Source organism: Equus quagga, chromosome 7, assembly GCF_021613505.1.
Source record: "Equus quagga isolate Etosha38 chromosome 7, UCLA_HA_Equagga_1.0, whole genome shotgun sequence".
Classification (NCBI taxonomy): domain Eukaryota; kingdom Metazoa; phylum Chordata; class Mammalia; order Perissodactyla; family Equidae; genus Equus; species Equus quagga.
Genome location: NC_060273.1, coordinates 31,101,300 through 31,117,580, shown reverse-complemented (window position 1 = coordinate 31,117,580; position 16,281 = coordinate 31,101,300). Strand labels below are relative to the sequence as shown.

General features: G+C 64.2%; 1 protein-coding gene across 1 annotated transcript; it reads left to right on the top strand.

Moving 5' to 3' along the window:
- The first annotated feature begins 7,725 nt into the window (after positions 1 to 7,725).
- GRIFIN (galectin-related inter-fiber protein) lies at positions 7,726 to 9,212 on the top strand. Its single transcript, XM_046666488.1, has 4 exons — positions 7,726 to 7,940; positions 8,044 to 8,203; positions 8,711 to 8,877; positions 9,104 to 9,212. Exons 1-4 carry the CDS (start codon positions 7,726 to 7,728, stop codon positions 9,117 to 9,119), a joined length of 558 nt encoding a protein of 185 aa, XP_046522444.1. The 3' UTR covers positions 9,120 to 9,212.
- The last annotated feature ends 7,069 nt before the right edge of the window (positions 9,213 to 16,281 follow it).

Genomic DNA, 16,281 nt, shown 5'->3' with positions numbered 1-16,281 from the left:
GCCCGAGTCCGAGGCGGGGGAAGGGCTGGGGGATCCATGGCCATGCTGGGCCAGAGCTGCCTGAGACCAGCTTGTTCCCCACATTAATGTCCCCAGCCCTTAGGGGGACCTGGAGCCTCCTCACGTGGCCCAGTGCCAGCCCGTGCCGCTCATGGGTGTGGCCTCAGCTCACCTCCACAACCTCACATCACACCACCCCCCTCCACTCCCACCCTCCAGCCACCCAGCTCCCTTGCTGCTCCTACCTCAGGACCTTTGCACGTACAGTGCCCTCTGCCTCAGTCGTTCTTCTCGGGTCTCCTGGGCCAGGTCTTTCTCCACCTGAGATCTCATGGCAGCACTCACGTCCCTGAGGGCCCCCATCCCTGCTCCTGATGAAATACCACCCCGTCCCTTCCCGCCCGTGCTGGCCCGCAGAGATAGAACACAGCGCAGAGGCGATGGTAATGTTCCTGGTGGCCACGTTAAAAAAAGATGTTTCAAACAGGTGGAATTAATTTTAATAACATTTTATTTAACCCAATATATCCAAAATATTATCATTTTAACACATAATCAATATAAAAACTATGAATGAGTTATTATTATTTTTTTTTCGCAGTAAGCCTTCTAAATCTGGTGCTTTTTTAATACTCCCGTCTCGATTCGGACATTGCAGGTGGTCCGTGTCACGTGCGCGGTCAGTGGCCACTGACCGGGACTGCACAGCTCTATGCTACTGTGCTTTGACTTTTTCCTGGCACGAGCCGCCATCTGGAACCCTCCAGGTGTTTCTCGGGCTCTCGCTCATCTCGCACTTCAGCCCGTGCTCTGTCCTGCTCCTCGCGACGCCATGCAGCGGGAGCTCTGTCCGTGTTTGGGAATGAGGAACAGAAGGCTGCGGGGGTCTTTCTCCCCCTCCCCTGCCTCACCTCCATCTGGGGGCGGGGGTCACGGCCCCAGGTCACAGAGCAGCACGCAGAGGTCCACTCAACCCATGGCTGGTGTCCTGCGTCCCCTCTGGCCGTCCCTGACTCTGGCCGGGTGCTGGGGGTGGGGGCTCCTGGGGTCCTTGGGCTCCAGCATCTCAGGTCAGCTTCAGGGCGGCTCCGGGATCCCCCAGCCACTTTCTCGTCTAATTGGATTCCCGGCTCTTCCTTCCTCAGCTCCAGGCCGCTGCTGAGACTGTTTGTGAACCTGCGCAGCCCGCGTCCCTGGAGGCGGCCGGAGCCCCGTGCCCGTCTGGAGAAATCATCACGGTCCCCTCTCCAGGCCAGATGTCAGCCGGCCGCTCCGTCCTGCCCCGCCCTGCTCAGCCCAGCTGGCCCCCAGCCCCCACCCCACCACACAGGCCTCCCGCCGGCTCCTGCGCCTGGCCGGTGGCCCCAGGGCCCTGACACGGCCTTTCTGGTCGGCCTGTCCAGGTGAGTTGTGCTTCCTCAAAGATGGCTGCCATCACGGGTTTAGTCGCTGCTGGTTTGGGGTCAGCCTCTGCCAGGTCCCAGCCCGCCCTGCCCAGGGAGCCCTATCCCTCAGCCTGGGCCCCCCAAAGTGGCACCACCAAGGGCGTTTGGAGTCTCTTGGGCACATCCTTTGAACCCGGCTCCCGCAGCAGCGACTCACGGGGGAAACATGGGCCCTGCCCACGGCGGCCTCAGTGTCTCCATCAGTAAGGTGGGAACAGAAGCCCTCGCCGGGCAGGGCCGGGGACAGACGTGAACGCTCCGTGACGACTGCAAAGAGAGGGGCCCTTGTTAACAGCGCTGAGCCGGGGAGCGCAGCTGTGGCAGCTGGGAGAACGGAGCCGGGGGGGATCTGGGGGAGGTTCTGTCCTGTCCCCAAATCCCGGGCCCACCTCTACAGGGGAGCGGAGAGGGCCGCCAGCCCCGCCGGCCAGTGGCTACGTGCACCTGGGCCAGCTGCATCTCCCCTTTGAGCCTCAGTTGCCGCGTCTGTAAAATGGGAGGTGAAGTCGACCGGGGTGATAGTGCCCCCCCCCAGCCCGGCGGGGTCGTGAGAACTGGGGGCTGAGGCCTGGCCTGACGTGGGCCCTGCCCTCCCTCCGGCGGAGCCCCTGTCTGGGCCGGGCTCCATCGGCTGCCCCAGGCTCCCGGCCGGGGGACGGAGAAGCACCGGCCTCAGCCGCCCGGCGTGGCGTCTCAGCGGCCTGGACCGCCCGCGGCCCCACCTTCGCGTCCCTCCTTTGGGCCAAGGCCAGCCTTGCTTCCGTCCCCGGCTGAGCACAGGGGCGCTGCACACTGTCCCACTTGGCAACCTCAGAGGGAGAAACTGAGGCCCAGAGAGGGGCAGGGCTCTCGGCCCGTCCGAGGCAGGTGGGGCTGCTGTGGTTTGCGGGGCCCGGAGGGAAAGGCGTGGGGCAGGAGGGCAGCCCCAGGAGGCGAACCGGCGGGGTCCCCGCAGGAGGCCGGGCCGACGTCAGTGTCCTTCGGCCCGTGCCAGCGAGAGGGGCGACATCAGAACTGGCAGCCGCTGTGTGGCAACGACTCCAGTAAAAGCTTATCGGCCCCCAAATGCCCCCAAGTGAGCAGATTCTCTAGGAGATAAGAGACTCCAGGGCGGGAAGCATGAGACCCAGACAATGGCCGGGCATGGAGTGGGCGGCTGGGCCAGGAACAATGCCAGGCCCAGTTAGGGAGGGGAGGGGTGCCTGGCAGGGGAGGCCCGGCAGGGCTGGGCCCAGGCACGCAGCAGAGGTAGGGGGAGAGATGTCTTCCATCCCCATCCCGGCCCTTTGCACATCCACAGCTCTTCCCTCCCCAGGGCCTTTGCACATGCTGTTCCAGTTGCTGTCAACACTCCTCCCCTACCCCTTCTTCTGGTTAGCCCCTCTTCTTCTGGGCTCAGCTCAAATGTCACCTCCTCCAGGAAGTATCAGGCCAGTGCCTCCTGTCCACGATTGTCACGCCCCACATCTTCCCTTCAGAGCTTTTATCGCAATGATAATTCAGTGATGTGATGCTGAATTTGTCATTTAATGTCTGCCCCCATCCCCTCCAGACGCCGGGAGCTCGTGAGGGCTGGGACTGTGTCTGTCTGTCTGCCCGTCTGTCCTGTGAACCACAGCTCAGAGCCTGCCACATAGTAGGCAGGATATTTGCTGAGTGAGTGCGTGGGAGCTGGTTGCCTTCCGCCATGGGCGCCGTGGGGATGGTACCCGGCCTGGCCCAGGAGGGAGCGACAGGGTCCCCGCACAGCACTGAGTGGGCAGTCGGGGCTCAGCCGGTCAGCGACAGCGGTTACGGCCAAGGGACGCTCCCTGGCTCGCTCCACATCTCCCTTCCTCGAGCCTGGGGCCTCCGTCTGCCCCAAGTGGCAGGGTCATTGCATTTTCTTGAGTACCTACTGTGTGCCAGGAGCTGTGCGGGTGGGGGCCCTGAGGATCCGAGGCAGCAGCTCCTGGCACGCAGTAGGGCCTCAGTGAACAGCTCGGATTGAACATGACCTCGGTCCGGAGGGAGGGACCCAGGGAGGCGTTAGGGGAGACTGATGTGAGCTCTGAGAGCGTGGGGCTCTAATGGGCGGGTGGTGACCGGGGCAGCTGTTAAAGGACGTGGAGGGGACAGGGGAGGGAAGCGTGAGGGCGTGGGGGACACTGCATCCTCTCCTCGGAGCTCCGCGACCCCTGCTCTGCCCGTGCTGGTCCCCAGCAAGCCCCTTGCCTCCTGGGCCTCAGGTTCCCCACCTATGCGATGGTGGCATGGTGCTTTCAAACCACCCTCTCTCTGCCTGCTGACCCAGCGGCACGCCCAGCCACGGCCCCAGCGGCGGGGAGAGGAGCGAGCGGCTGTGTGCCAAGGCCACCAAGCGCCCCGGCAGGGGAGAGCTGGCCCGAGGCCGTGCGTCCTTCTTGCCGAGTGGGGCCTGAGAATTTCCGAGCTGACCTCACCCTCAGCAGGCGGTTCCAGATGTGGGTGGGGAGCGGGTTTGGGGGGGTCCCAGGAGGGTTTGGGATGCTGGGTGGGGGGGTCTCTGAGGGCTGCCTGGCCCAGCCTAAGACCCCCGACAGCCAGGGCCCGGCACCCGGAATTGCCCACTGGCGGGCCAGGCTGGGTGCTCGCGCTGGGGCCGGGGGCTGGAAAGAGCACTGGACTGGGAGTCCAGAGGCTGTGCTCCCATCCTGATACGGCTGCCCCTCATCATAGGCTCTGGGGAAGATTTCTTCCGTCTGAGCCTCAGTTTCCTCATCACTCAAGTGGGCGCAGTGACACCTGGCTCCAGGAAGCCCATGAAAGCTGGGCTGGCCTCCCAAAAAGATGGGGCAACCCTCGTCAAATTGTCCCAGGGGACTTGTGCCCAATGCCCCTGGAGCCACCAAGGTGCGTCAGAGCCTGCCTGACGTGGACGCCCCGGCGGCCGGGCCCTGCCTCCAGCACGGTCCTGCCTCCTGGTGCTGGGCTCAGCCACCTTGTTCTTGCTGTTCCAGCGACCTGAAGGCACCCTTCCCTGCCACCTTCAAACTCCTACTCATTCTTCTAGACCTGCTTTAGGTGCCTCCTCCTCTAGGAAGCCAACTGTGATAACCCCTTCTCCCGGGCCTGGTGAGGGGCTCCATGTCTGGGGACAGACTGCTGGGTTTAAATCTTGGCTTTGTTACTCCACAGCTGTGTGACTTTGGGCAAGTCACCTGACTTCTCTGTGCCCTTCCATTCTTCTCTGTTAACCAGTGATCACAGTTCCGCCCTCCCGGTGTTGTCGGGCGCGGTACGTGTGATGACGCACGAGGAGAGCTCAGCTGAGCACTCGGCACAGAGGGAGCACTTGAGGGACGGGGTTAGTCCTGTGCCACGAGGCAGGATTTACCTCCCGGGCATCTCTGAGCGCCAGCCCAGGGCCGGGCACCGCCTGGTGACGGAGGCCCCAGGGCTGAGGCTGGGCCTTGGAGCCAGGCGGCCCTCCTGCTGCAGCTCCTCGGGCTGAGCTGGGTGGAGACCCACCGCCTCTCTGGGAGCCGAGAGAGTCAACAGCCGGGGGCGAACCCGCACATCCGGGAGGGACAAGGGCGGGCCGGCGGCAGGTCTGTGCGCTCCCCGCCTGGCTGGCCGGCAATGCAGGGTGGGGCACTGCTCACTGCGCCACCCGCCCCTGAGGCCCGGCTGGGGTCCCACCTGGCCTCCATGACGTTGGGTGGGCCCGCGGGGCTGGCTGGCCGGCCACATGGGGCCCCGTGTCCCCCTCCATCCCCTAGCCCGGATTGGCCTCCTGGGCCCTTGGCCGCCCTAGTGGCTGAGCGCTTTGGCGGCTCCGGGCTCTCGCCTTCATGGGTGAGTTTCCAAAGCCGGAGGCCCTGTCGGGCGTGCATTCCTGCCAGCAACAAGTGTCACCTTGTAGGCAGAGGCCCAGAGCCCGCTCTGTCCTGGCTGGGCCTCCTAAGACCCCCAGGCCGCCATGGATGGGCCAGGCTCACGCCCCTCCCTGCCCCACAAGGCCTCCCAGCTCTCTGCAACCACCCCACTGCCCAGACGGAAGGCTGAGGCTCGGCAAGGTCCCGCTGCCCGACTCGGGGTCCCTCCGGCCTCCTCGCCCTAGGCAGCAGATGGGGCACCCGTCCAGCGAGTGTGGGGCTCAGCCCACCCACTGGCCCCCGACGCCCAGCAGGGGCTCTAGGCAGCCGACTCCGGCGGCCCCTCCCGGTGACCCTGCGGACCCCACAGCGAGGAAACAACAGCCCAGGTTCCTGTGTCCAGCCAGGGCTGCGGCCGCCTGGGCCGTCCTCCCCTCACCCCCCGGGACGGGCACCAGGGGCAGAGGTCACAGAGTAGAGCAGGGCTGCTGAGTCCAGCGTGCAGCTGGGAGAATGGAGGCCCAGGGGTCACTAGCCTGAGGTCGCCCAGTCAGTGGGAAGCGTGCTCTGACGCCTGACTGCGTGCTCTGCCTGGCACTGGGCCCTGGGCACTGGCCAGAGGCCAGGCTCCGTGTCCCCACCCAGAAGCTGACGCCAGGGCTGCCCACTGCCGGCACCCACTGGACAGGGGGCAGGACAGGGAGGCGGGAGGCCGGACTGGGCTTCACCCTCCTGCTGGGCCACGGCGGCCGGGCTCCCCTCTCTGGTCCTCTGGGGGAGGGAGGTGCCAGGCGGCTGCAGCCTGCGGGCCCCCCAACGGCCAGGCTGGGTTGCAACGTGGATGTGCAGGGCAGGCTGGTGTCTGAGCCGGGACAGCACAGGCTTGTCGTGCGGCAACTCCACTGCCCAGGACTGCCCCCTGCAGGCCCCGTCAGCCCTGCCCCGAGCCGGCAGGGGAGGACAGCACCCAGGGGCCCAGCCTCTGCACTGCCCTGCCCACCAGTGGGCAGTCAGGGCCATCTCCACGTCCCCTCTCGGCCTTGGCATCCCCCCCACAAACTGATCAGGCAACACTGGTCACCAGCACACAGGGAGAGGCCAGCGGGCACCCACCAGGGGCTCACAGGGAGGACTAGGGCCCTAGGGAGCAACGGGGTGGCGTGAGGCTGGCAGTCCTGGCCCATCACCCCCGGGGCCTGGGGGGCGTCTAGGGGCCTGGGGGGCCAGAGAAGTCGCTGTCATGGAGACACACTGGCAGGGAAACAGCACGGGGCACCCGGGGGCCACACACACCGGCACTCACACACACCTCACACATGCACAGACACACGTATCCACACACACTTGCTCGCCTTTACACAGCCACATGGTCCCACGCTCACCACACACTCACAGCACACTCACATGCACACTCACGGCACACTCACAGCATGCTCATTGCACGCTCACTCACACTCAGTGCATACTCACAGCATGCTCATTGCACACTCATGGCACGCTCACTGCACACTCACAATGCACTCATGCATCCTCACCCACGCCCACTGAACGCTCACTGCACACTCACTGCACTCTCACCGCACTCTCATGTGCACACTCACCTCACGCTCACGGCACACTCATGGCGCGCTCCCCGCGCAGGGCGGCCGTGGCGCTCTGCCTGGCCTGCCTGCTCTGGGCCGCCTCACCATCCAGTCAGGAGACCTGTGTGCCCCACCTGCCCCCCCAGCCCCCGCCCCCGCTGGCCCCGCCCGGCCCACTCTGGGGTGAGGTACCAGCTGGGGTGGGGACATTGGGGGTGGGAAGGGCCCCCGGGCCGCCCTGAGCCCTGGAATGCGCTGACCGCAGCGCCCCCTAATCCCTGCACAGTGGCCGAAGCGCGGTGGTGAGGGGAGGCCGGGTGGGGCTGGGGACACAGGCTAGAGGCCCCAGGGGGGCAGACGGGACCCCCGAAGGCCAGGGCAGGTGGGTGGGCTGCTTCCACGCCCCCGGCTCGCCTGACCAGACAGTAGGGCTGGGTCCCTGGCCCTGGAGGACAAAATGGGGCCAAGGGCTGCGCCCCTCCTGCCAGAACGGGGCCAAACTGCTCCCGGGGTCTGAGGGTCCCGCGGGCGCGGCAAAGTGGGAGAGCCAGACCCACCCCTGAGGGACTGCTGGCCGGGGGCACCCGTCCCTGATGCTCGAATGGAGGACCTGCTGGGGGGCTGAGGGTGGAGGGAGGAGGCGGGGTGGGGAGGGCACAGGGATCGTCCTGCCCTCCCCGGGGGGCCCCCCCCCCCCCCGCCCCGAACGCCCGCCTATATCCCAGCTCGGCTGCTCAGCTGCGGCAGAAGCTGGAGGGATGGCGCTGCAGGTGGGTGCGGCCTGGGCCCGTCCCCACCGGGCTGTCCCCTCCCCACGCCCAGGCAAGGGCTTGGGGCCAGCAGCGGCCACCCTGTCCCGCCATGTGGGGAGGGGACCTGGCGAAGGGCAGACACGGGGGGCGGGGGCCGCAGGCTGGTGGGGCCTCAGGACAAGCGGGGTCCACACGGGTAGGAGGCCGTGACTCAGTGGCTTCTGTCCCCCTCTTTCGCCTGCAGTTTGAAGCCTTCTGTGCTGCGGGCCTGGTCCCGGGCTGGAATCTGCTGGTCCAGGGGCACTCGGACTCCGGAGAGGACAAGTAAGGGACCCCGCCCTCCCCAAGGGGCCCCTCCTTGACCTGGGGCAGGGGGTGATGACCCCCGGCTGCAGGTCTCATGACCCCCATGATGCCCCCTCCCCAGGTTCGAGATCAACTTCTTGTCCGAGAAGGGGGACATCGTCTTCCACATCAAACCCCGGTTCTCCAGTGCCACCATGGTGGGCAATGCCTTCCAGGGCGGCCGCTGGGGCCCCGAGGAGGTGTCCAGCGTCTTCCCGCTGGTGCTGGGGGAGCCCTTTGAGGTGATGGGAGCAGGGGGAGGCCCATGGAGGGGGGATGCCTGTGGGGGGTGGGGAGGTCTGTGGGGGTGGGGTGGGCGTGGCCCGTCAGCAGGGAGGCCAGGCTTGGGGTGCCTGTGGAAGCATCGGGGTGCCCCACTGCTGTGTGGGAAGGATACTGTAGTAGCTGGGCTCCTGTGTCTCCAGCTTCCAGCAGCACTGCTGTCCCTGCCTGGGACCCATCAGGGAGGGGCTTGCTGGATGTCCAGGTCACTGGGCCAGCGCAGAAGTCTCCCTGATGGGTCTGGGTGGGTGCGATGGGATGCCCACCACCCTGGCTGCCTCCTAGGAGAGGGGAGCTCGGTGCTCCCGTCTGCAGCGGGCCTGCATGGTTGGGGGGTGGTCCACGTGGTGGGGGGACCCTCGGGCCCCCAGCTGTGCTTCTGGGCCTCAGAGAGCAGGCCGGGGCTCGACGCAGGACCAGGCTGCGGCTCCACGGCAGGGCCGTGGATCACTGGCCTCTGTCCCCAGATGGAGGTCAGCTCAGACGCGGAGCACTTCCACGTCCACGCCCAGGAGCACAAAGTGCTGCAGTTTGCGCACCGCCACAGGCCGCTGGCGGCCATCACCCGGGTGCAGGTGCTGAGCGACCACCGCCTGGCCCAGGTGGAGCTGGCCAGGAGAAGCCTGAGCTGGGGGTAACGTCCCTGCCCGTGCCGCCCGGCCCTGCCCCCCACCAAAGCGAGGACTTTACTGTGCATCCTTGTCCCTGGGACCCTGTCGGCTGGGAGGGGTGCTGTCGGCTTGGTCCTCCCGCCCGGCTCCTCCGCCATCCGGTGGGAGCAGTGTCCCCTGTCCACGCCCGCCCCCCAGTGTGTGCCCGGGGCGGGGCTGGTGCTGAGGCAGGCGTCTCCACGCTTGCAGGGATGGGAGCTACTGAGCTGTGTCCGAAATCCCAGGAGCGAGCCTCGGCCATCGGCCACCCTACGTCCAGTGGAGCCCACCCTGGGGAAGTTGCGGGGAGGGGTCTGTGGTTCTGGGCCCCCCACTCCAGCTCCAGCTTCAATAAAGTCTGAGCAGGCTGCAGGAGCTTGGCTGCTGCGAGAGGCCATGAGGCGGGGTTGGGGGTGGACACAGGATTGTGGGGAGCCCCCCTCCCTGGGCCAGAGGGCTCCAGCCGGTCCTCACCTGGGACCACAGGGCTCCCACCCCTCCAGCTCGGCCCTCGGGAGTGCATCTCGCCCAGTCCAAGACAGTCGGCTGGGTGGTCCTGCAGCCCCCTCCTCACCCTGCTTCCTGTCAGGCGGGCGGAGGGAAGAGGTCTTTCCTGTTGCTCCTCATCCCACCTGGGAGTGGGGCTGCTGCTGTCCTGGTCCCCTCCTGGGGGCGGGGGAGGAAGGGAGGAAGGCCTGGGGGCCACGTGGGGGGAGGGAGCACAGCTGGGGGTCGCCCAGCCCTGGTTTTAGACCCCAACTCATCCATCACCTCACTCCCCATCTATCATCGCTCATCTCTCTCTGTCTGTCATGTACCTACCTATCTGTCATATCTATCAATCTATTTTTTATCTATCAGTCATCTATCTATCTACCTCTCTATCATCTATCTACCCATCAGGATCGATCGTCTATCATTTATCAGTCTATCATGTATCAATGTATCATCTGTCTATCATCTATCTATCCATCCACCTGTCTTAATTAAGCTGGCAATGTGGTGGCTCAGGATGAGGCTGCACGAGAGTGTGACCCTTGCACGTGAGTGATGTACAGACAAGTGGCAGGTCAGGGACAGTGCAGACAGGAGGCCACGGCGGTCAAGGCCCTGGACCCCGGAGCCGGCTGCCCTCTGTGTGACCTTGGGCACGTTCCTGCACTCCTGGGGACGCCCGGGGCCTCACAGGGAATCGGGAGGCCCAAACGAGCCAACTCAGGTGAAGCCTAGAGCGACAGCTGGCACTTGTCACAGTGTCACCTGCTGTGGAATTCCAAGCAGTACACGGGTCTGGACCAGATGTGTTGCCCTCTGAGGTTTTACAGACGGGGAAACTGAGGCTGGGGTGGGGGAGGGAGTCAGCAGCAGGGTGGGGCCCGGAGAGGAGAGGGGAGGGCCCAGTGTCCCCGCTGACCCCAGAGCTGAGGAGCCATCCTAGGCTGAGCAGGACAGAGGGGAGACGCCGGCCCCCGCCCCAGGTGAGACAATGCGACCCGGCCTCCAACCGCGCGGCTTCCTTCCTGTCTCCACTCACTTCCCCGCCGTGGCCCAGGAGCCCCCTCCCGCCCCTCCCTCGGGAGCCTGGCCTTTGTGTCCACCAGAGGGGCCCGGAGGCACTGGGGTGGCGGGGGACCCCCAGCTGGGTCTGCAATCCAGCCAGGCTACTCCTGCTCCTCAGGGCTCTGAGCTCCACCATGGGGGCGTCCCCGCTCCTGGCTTCAGGCCCCTGCTTTGTGACCTGAGCTGGCTGCTCACTGGCTCTGGGCCTCAGTTTCCCTGTAAACAAAGGCTCCCCTCGTGGTGATAGGCTGCCTCCCCAACAGGCGTGCAATGCAAGGCGGGAGGCGGAGATGTACGAGAAGACATCAGGCTCTCTCTTCTTGTGGGTGGGGTGGCTGGGCTCTACCCAAGGGCAAAGTATAGAAGGCGACACCCATTTTACAATATGAAATGGGCTCAGAGAGGTTAAGTGACTTGCCTAGGGTTGCTCAGCAAATGAAGGATGGAGCCAAAAATTCCAGGTCGGATAGATTTCACACGTGTGTGCAACACACACACACACACACACACACACACACCCCATCCCTCAACCATTGGCCCTGAGCTGAGGCAGCTCCGAATCAGCCCTTCTGTCCACTCCAGGTTATAAGCTGCCGCAGGGCAAATTGGACCGCAGGGGCCCCGCACCTACTGCATCCTTGGGCCTCGGTTTCTCCACTTATGAATTGGGGTGTGGGGGGCTGCAATCTCAGAGTGCCCCGCTGTGAGTGTCTCAGGCTATGTTGTGGCCCCTCTCGGGACGCCCACCACCCTGTGGGTGCCGTTGGGCCTGTCCGCCACTGCGCCCCAGCTCAGCGCCGCAGCCCCGTGGCCAGAACTGCTGGCCGGCCCCTCGGCTCAGAGGACACCTCCTCTGGGAAGCCCCCCAGGACCTCCGGCTGGGCTCTCATGCCCTCTGCTTTCATCCACCCCCACCCACCACACTCACTGCCTCTTCTGGAGGTTGGGACCCAGTCTCACCCCAGCCCCCAGCGCCCGCCGCCCCAGAGCATGTCCAGCTCTGCAAATGTTTGCTGGATGAATGAATGAGTGGATAAACGAATGACTGACTTGGGGAAAATCACTTAGAGCCTTGAACAAGCTAGAGATGCCCCCTCCCAACAGAGGCTGTGGAGCCATCGAGGCATCGGCTGTAACCTCCCGCTCCTGGGACAAGCTGGTCCCCGCCCTTGAGATGAGAACGGACCCCCCGTCCCACCTCAGCCCAAAGGCCCTGCATCTCAGCTTCCTCTCTCCCCTCGCTCATCCACCTCCTTTCCGGTCCTGGAGCTCACGGACCAGCCCTGCCTCAGGGCCTTGGCACCGGCACCTCCCTGCACACTCTTCCCCAGCACTCAGCCCGGCCGGCTCTCCTCATCAACCAGGCCTTTCTCCTAGCAGCTGCCTCCTCAGAGACCTCCTGCCTCCCCGGCCGTGGTGCAGCCTCCATCACCATTGCATTCGTCCCTTGGTCCCAAGTAGCAAGCCATGGTTCAGGGACGTTCCTGCGTACAGGCTCGCGGGCTCTCTCTCCCCCATGGAGTCAGATCCCGGACACAGCCCGCCGGCCTGTGTGCTCACCACAGGATCCACACCCTTGGGACAGGGCCTGGCATAGCATAGGCACCAATATCTGTTAAATTAATGAATAAATGGAACCAGACTCCACTTGGATTCTCCTAGGGACAGGCAGCTCACTACCTCCCGTAGCCCATTTCCCTGCTCACTGGAAGCAAATGCCGGAGTCGACTTAAACCTGCTCCTCCCCCCATGCTTTCCCACCCTCCCCTGGGCCACACGGAGGAAAGAGCCCACACGTTCCTTCAGAGACGCAGAAGCACGAGCAGGGAGCTGGGCTCCAGCTGAAGGAGCTGTAAGAGGCACCCGGGGCAGCCGCCTGCTCCTGGCGAGCTGAGCCAAATCTCTCAGCGGGCTTGTGGTCCCCTCAGTTTTCTGTCTGGTGTTGGGGGGAGGGCAGACCCAGTGGGCTGGGTCCATCTGGGGACACAGAACTGCCTTGGTGAAGAGGATGTGGCCCATGGAGGTTCAGGTATACAAGCTTCCAATACCACTGGCCGGCCAAAGGCGCCAGGCCCTCTGGATGGCGGAGGAGAGAGTTCACATGCCCACAGGGCCACACGACTAAATGAGGCAGGCCGTGCATGCAATAGGGACGGGTGGGGTCTGTGGCTAACAGGACAGCACATACCCCATCATGCTCAGGTCCCTCCAACCATGCACAGGGAAATGTGGATCCAAAGTGGGCAGATCTTCTGATTTAAAAAAATCTGAAATTAAATTGTTGTCCAATATGTCTGTTTTTAGATACTGGCTGCTCCGATAAGACCTCAACATGGTCTCAATCTCTAAGGGAGCTGCCCCAGGGGCAACTCGTTCAAGACTTTTGCTCTAAAACTAACTTTCTCCCTCTTTTGGCCTCTTCTCTGTCCACTCCTCCCCACCAGGACAGAGGTTATGGGTCATCCCAGGGTGGGGGGCTCCCTTGCTGCCCCCCCATGTTCCAGCCCCTTCCTAAAGCCTCTTGGGCCGCGAGGAACAGACCGACCAGCAGAGGGCGCTCCAGACACGGGTTTTTCTGCAGCCCCAGGTCCGGTTGCTTCCAGCACCGGGACAGGGTGGGGTCTGCATTCCTGGGCCCCAGGTCTCTGTTCCCGCAGAATGACAGCCTGGGCCCGAGGAGACAGGGAGACGGGAGGATCCGGCATGGCTGGGCCCGACTATTCTCATTTACTGCAGAACCCAGGGCCTGGCACTGGGCCGAAGGACGGAATGAATAAACGCCACGTGGACTTGGGCAAATCACAACTTCTCTGAGCCTCAGTTTCCAATTCTGTAAAATGGGGTGGCTGCGAGGGGTGGATCGCGCCCCACGAGTGCAGTAGGATGTGGTCCACCGAGGCAGCACCCTTGCTGCTCCCTGCGAGGCCTTGGGGATGCCCCAGCATGGCCTGGCACAGTTGAGGTCCGCACACCATGCCCCGGCTGGGCTTCCCGAGCCCCGGCTCAAGGCTTCCAGCTTCAGGTTGAGTGACATCTGCCACGGTTCCTCAACGGCCACCGTGAGCGCAGGGGCTGCCGAGGGCGGCCTCGTCTGAGCTCCGACCAGGTCTCAGAGTGACCCAGGAGGCCCAGGGCCACCAGAGCAATATGGTCAGGGGGCTTCCGTGACACCCTCAGTGAGGGTCCTCTCTGCTTAGGACAGAAGGCAGGCCCGAGTGGCAAACCCATAGCCGCCTTGGACCCCCAGGCAGCTCCCACAAGGAAGGAAGTGACTCCTGGGTCCCAGTAGTGTGGGTGCCGCCTGTCCTGGGGCCCTGCAGGTGTCCGTGGCCGGAGTCCCTCGCAGAGAGAACCACCTCCAGCGTGGGGGTCCCACAGGGACACTGGCTGCCACAGCGGGCTGGCAAGGCCCCATGCACGGCGGAGCAAAGATAGATGCACAGACACTTGACTCTCCACCGACCATCCCTGGAGGGAGTCAGAAAACCTGGTACAGGGGCTGCCTCCAAGCAGGCGGCCGGGACCCAGGAGCGTCCTTCTCAAATTTGCATTTTTAATCCTTTCCCCAACATTTTATTACGAAAAATGTCAAACACAGGGAAAAGTTGAACCAATTTTCAGGGAACACCCGTATCCCCACTGCTGGATCCAACAATTATTAACCTTTTCCTCCGCTGTCACGGAGCCGTCCATCCCGGGTTGTGATGTGTTTCAGAGGAAGTGGTGGATCCTGGGACATTTTACCCTGGATGCTTGGCAGGCACAGCCTTAACTAAAGATCAATACTTGTTTACGGTTCTTTTTTTTTTAGGAAGATTAGCCCTGAGCTAACATCTGCTGCCAATCTTCCTCTTTTTGCTGAGGAAGACTGGCCCTGAGCTCACATCCGTGCCCATCTTCCTCTACTTTATATGTGGGACGCCTACCACAGCATGGCGTGCCAAGTGGTGCCATGTCCGCACCCGGGATCCGAACCAGTGAATCACAGGCTGCCGAGAAGCAGAACATGTGAACTTAACTGCTGTGCCACCGGGCCGGCCCATGTTCTTCTTTTTGGAGGCCTCAGTTTCCTCTTCTGCAAAATGGGGTAGCAACCGTCTCCATAAGTGTGGGGGCTGTGGGTGGTTTGGCACATGGAGCGGGGCAGTGGGGCAAAGTGTTAACAGCGAGGGGCGGTCAGCAGTCGGACCCTTGTTCTGGCTCCCCGTTCCCACCCCTCACCCCCTCGGTCCTTCTGCTGCTCACCCGGCATCGCTGGCAGCTGGTGTGTGTCCCACCCATGGTTCCTCCCTCTCGATGCCACGGGCCGGAGCTGTCTTTTCAGCACCCAGCGGCCCTTTGCTCCAGCTAGTGGGTGAGGGCCCCAGGCATGGGAGCCCCATCAGTGGTGGCTGTGGAGACCCCCTGGGGCACGAGGAGATAAGCAGCCCCAGCGGATGGAGGACAGGACACTGGGGGCCCGTGGGCAGCTGTGGGGCAGGGCTGGGGAAGAACCCTGAGGAGGGATCCCCTGGAATGGGGAGTTTGGGGTGGGGGGCGGCCTCCACCCAGCGCCTGGGCAGGAAGGGCCTGGGGGGGGTGGTCAAAGAGGGCAGCGCAGGACAGCCGGGAGGGGAGAGGGTGCCTGGGAGGGTCGTTCTCCTCTTAGGGTACTTGCCAGAGGCCGTGTCCTCTCTGCAGGCTGGGAGGTGGGGGTCCTTTTCCCTTGGGAGCACGCCTCCTCCCTGAGACCCGAAGCTTTCCCCTCTCTGCCCCTCCTCAGCCCCAGGATTGCCAAGCAGGGGTGGGGGGCAAAAAGGGAAGCTTGGCGGCCCCTGCTTGCACCTCTTCCCCGCAGGGCGCCCCAGCTCCCCCTGGGCAGACGTCGCCCATGGGAACCCAGCACACTGGCCCCCAACACACTGGGTAGGGCTGGGGGTGGCTCCTCAAGTTGGCATGAAGCCCAACCCCGGCTCTGCCCGGCCCTCTGGTTCTCTTCTGGGAGGTCAAGGTGGTGCTGGTGTGGCGGCCTGGCCCTGGGGCCGTCCACACCGGCAGTGCCCTGGCACGTCCTGGGGGCCTGGCTTGTCCAGGCTGGGGAGACCCACGGGGGCGGGTCCTACGGAGAGGTCAGGTCAGCCTCCTGTCTGGGTTGGGGTCTTGGTTTTCATTAGGAGGCGGTGAGGCTGCTTGCAGAAGGGGTGGAATGGGGTCTGGCTGGACCCACTGTGCTGTAGCCCCCCAGTAGGTCCCCATGGGTGGGGACAGCAAATATGAGGAAAGCCGCCTCCCCAGACTGCCCTGGATCCCCAGCAGGGCCTGGCTCCCAGCCCCCCACCCCCAGGAGGGGTGGAGCAGCCCAGGACCCCTGGGGGGCGCTGAGTAGGCCCCGAGTAGGGGAGAGGATGGCTGGGGGGCCATAAACTGGGACAGGGCAGAGAGCACCCCCTCACCTCCTCCGGAGGCCCCTGCGGTGGGGCAGATCCCACTCCCAGCTGGGGGGGGCGGTGCTGGAACCTCTGACGGTTGCTTCTGTTCCCTCCTCCAGAGTTGGGCCCCCTTCCCTTCCCTCTCTGCTCACTCTCCACCCCCATTTGGGGTCTTAATGAGAATTTCAGGGACTAAAGGAAGGCCAGCTCCCAGGGCAGAGAGGAGGCGAGTCAGGGCAGCTGACTCGTGACAACTGAGAACGGTGATGGCCAGGCCCTCGGCAGCTCCACGGGGCAGATGCCCTTCGGGGAACACTTAGAGATGACCACACTCATCCTCACAACGGCCCCGGGGGGCTGGTCTTATTGCTGACTTTTGTGGACGAGGGATCTCAGACACAGAGACAGGAAGATATCTGC

Coding starts and splice junctions, on each gene's coding strand:
- GRIFIN (XM_046666488.1), top strand. CDS start 7,726: ATGTGGGGAGGGGACCTGGCGAAGGGCAGACACGGGGGGCGGGGGCCG. Junction 7,941..8,043: donor TCGGACTCCGGAGAGGACAA/GTAAGGGACCCC, acceptor CCCCCTCCCCAG/GTTCGAGATCAACTTCTTGT. Junction 8,204..8,710: donor TGCTGGGGGAGCCCTTTGAG/GTGATGGGAGCA, acceptor CTCTGTCCCCAG/ATGGAGGTCAGCTCAGACGC.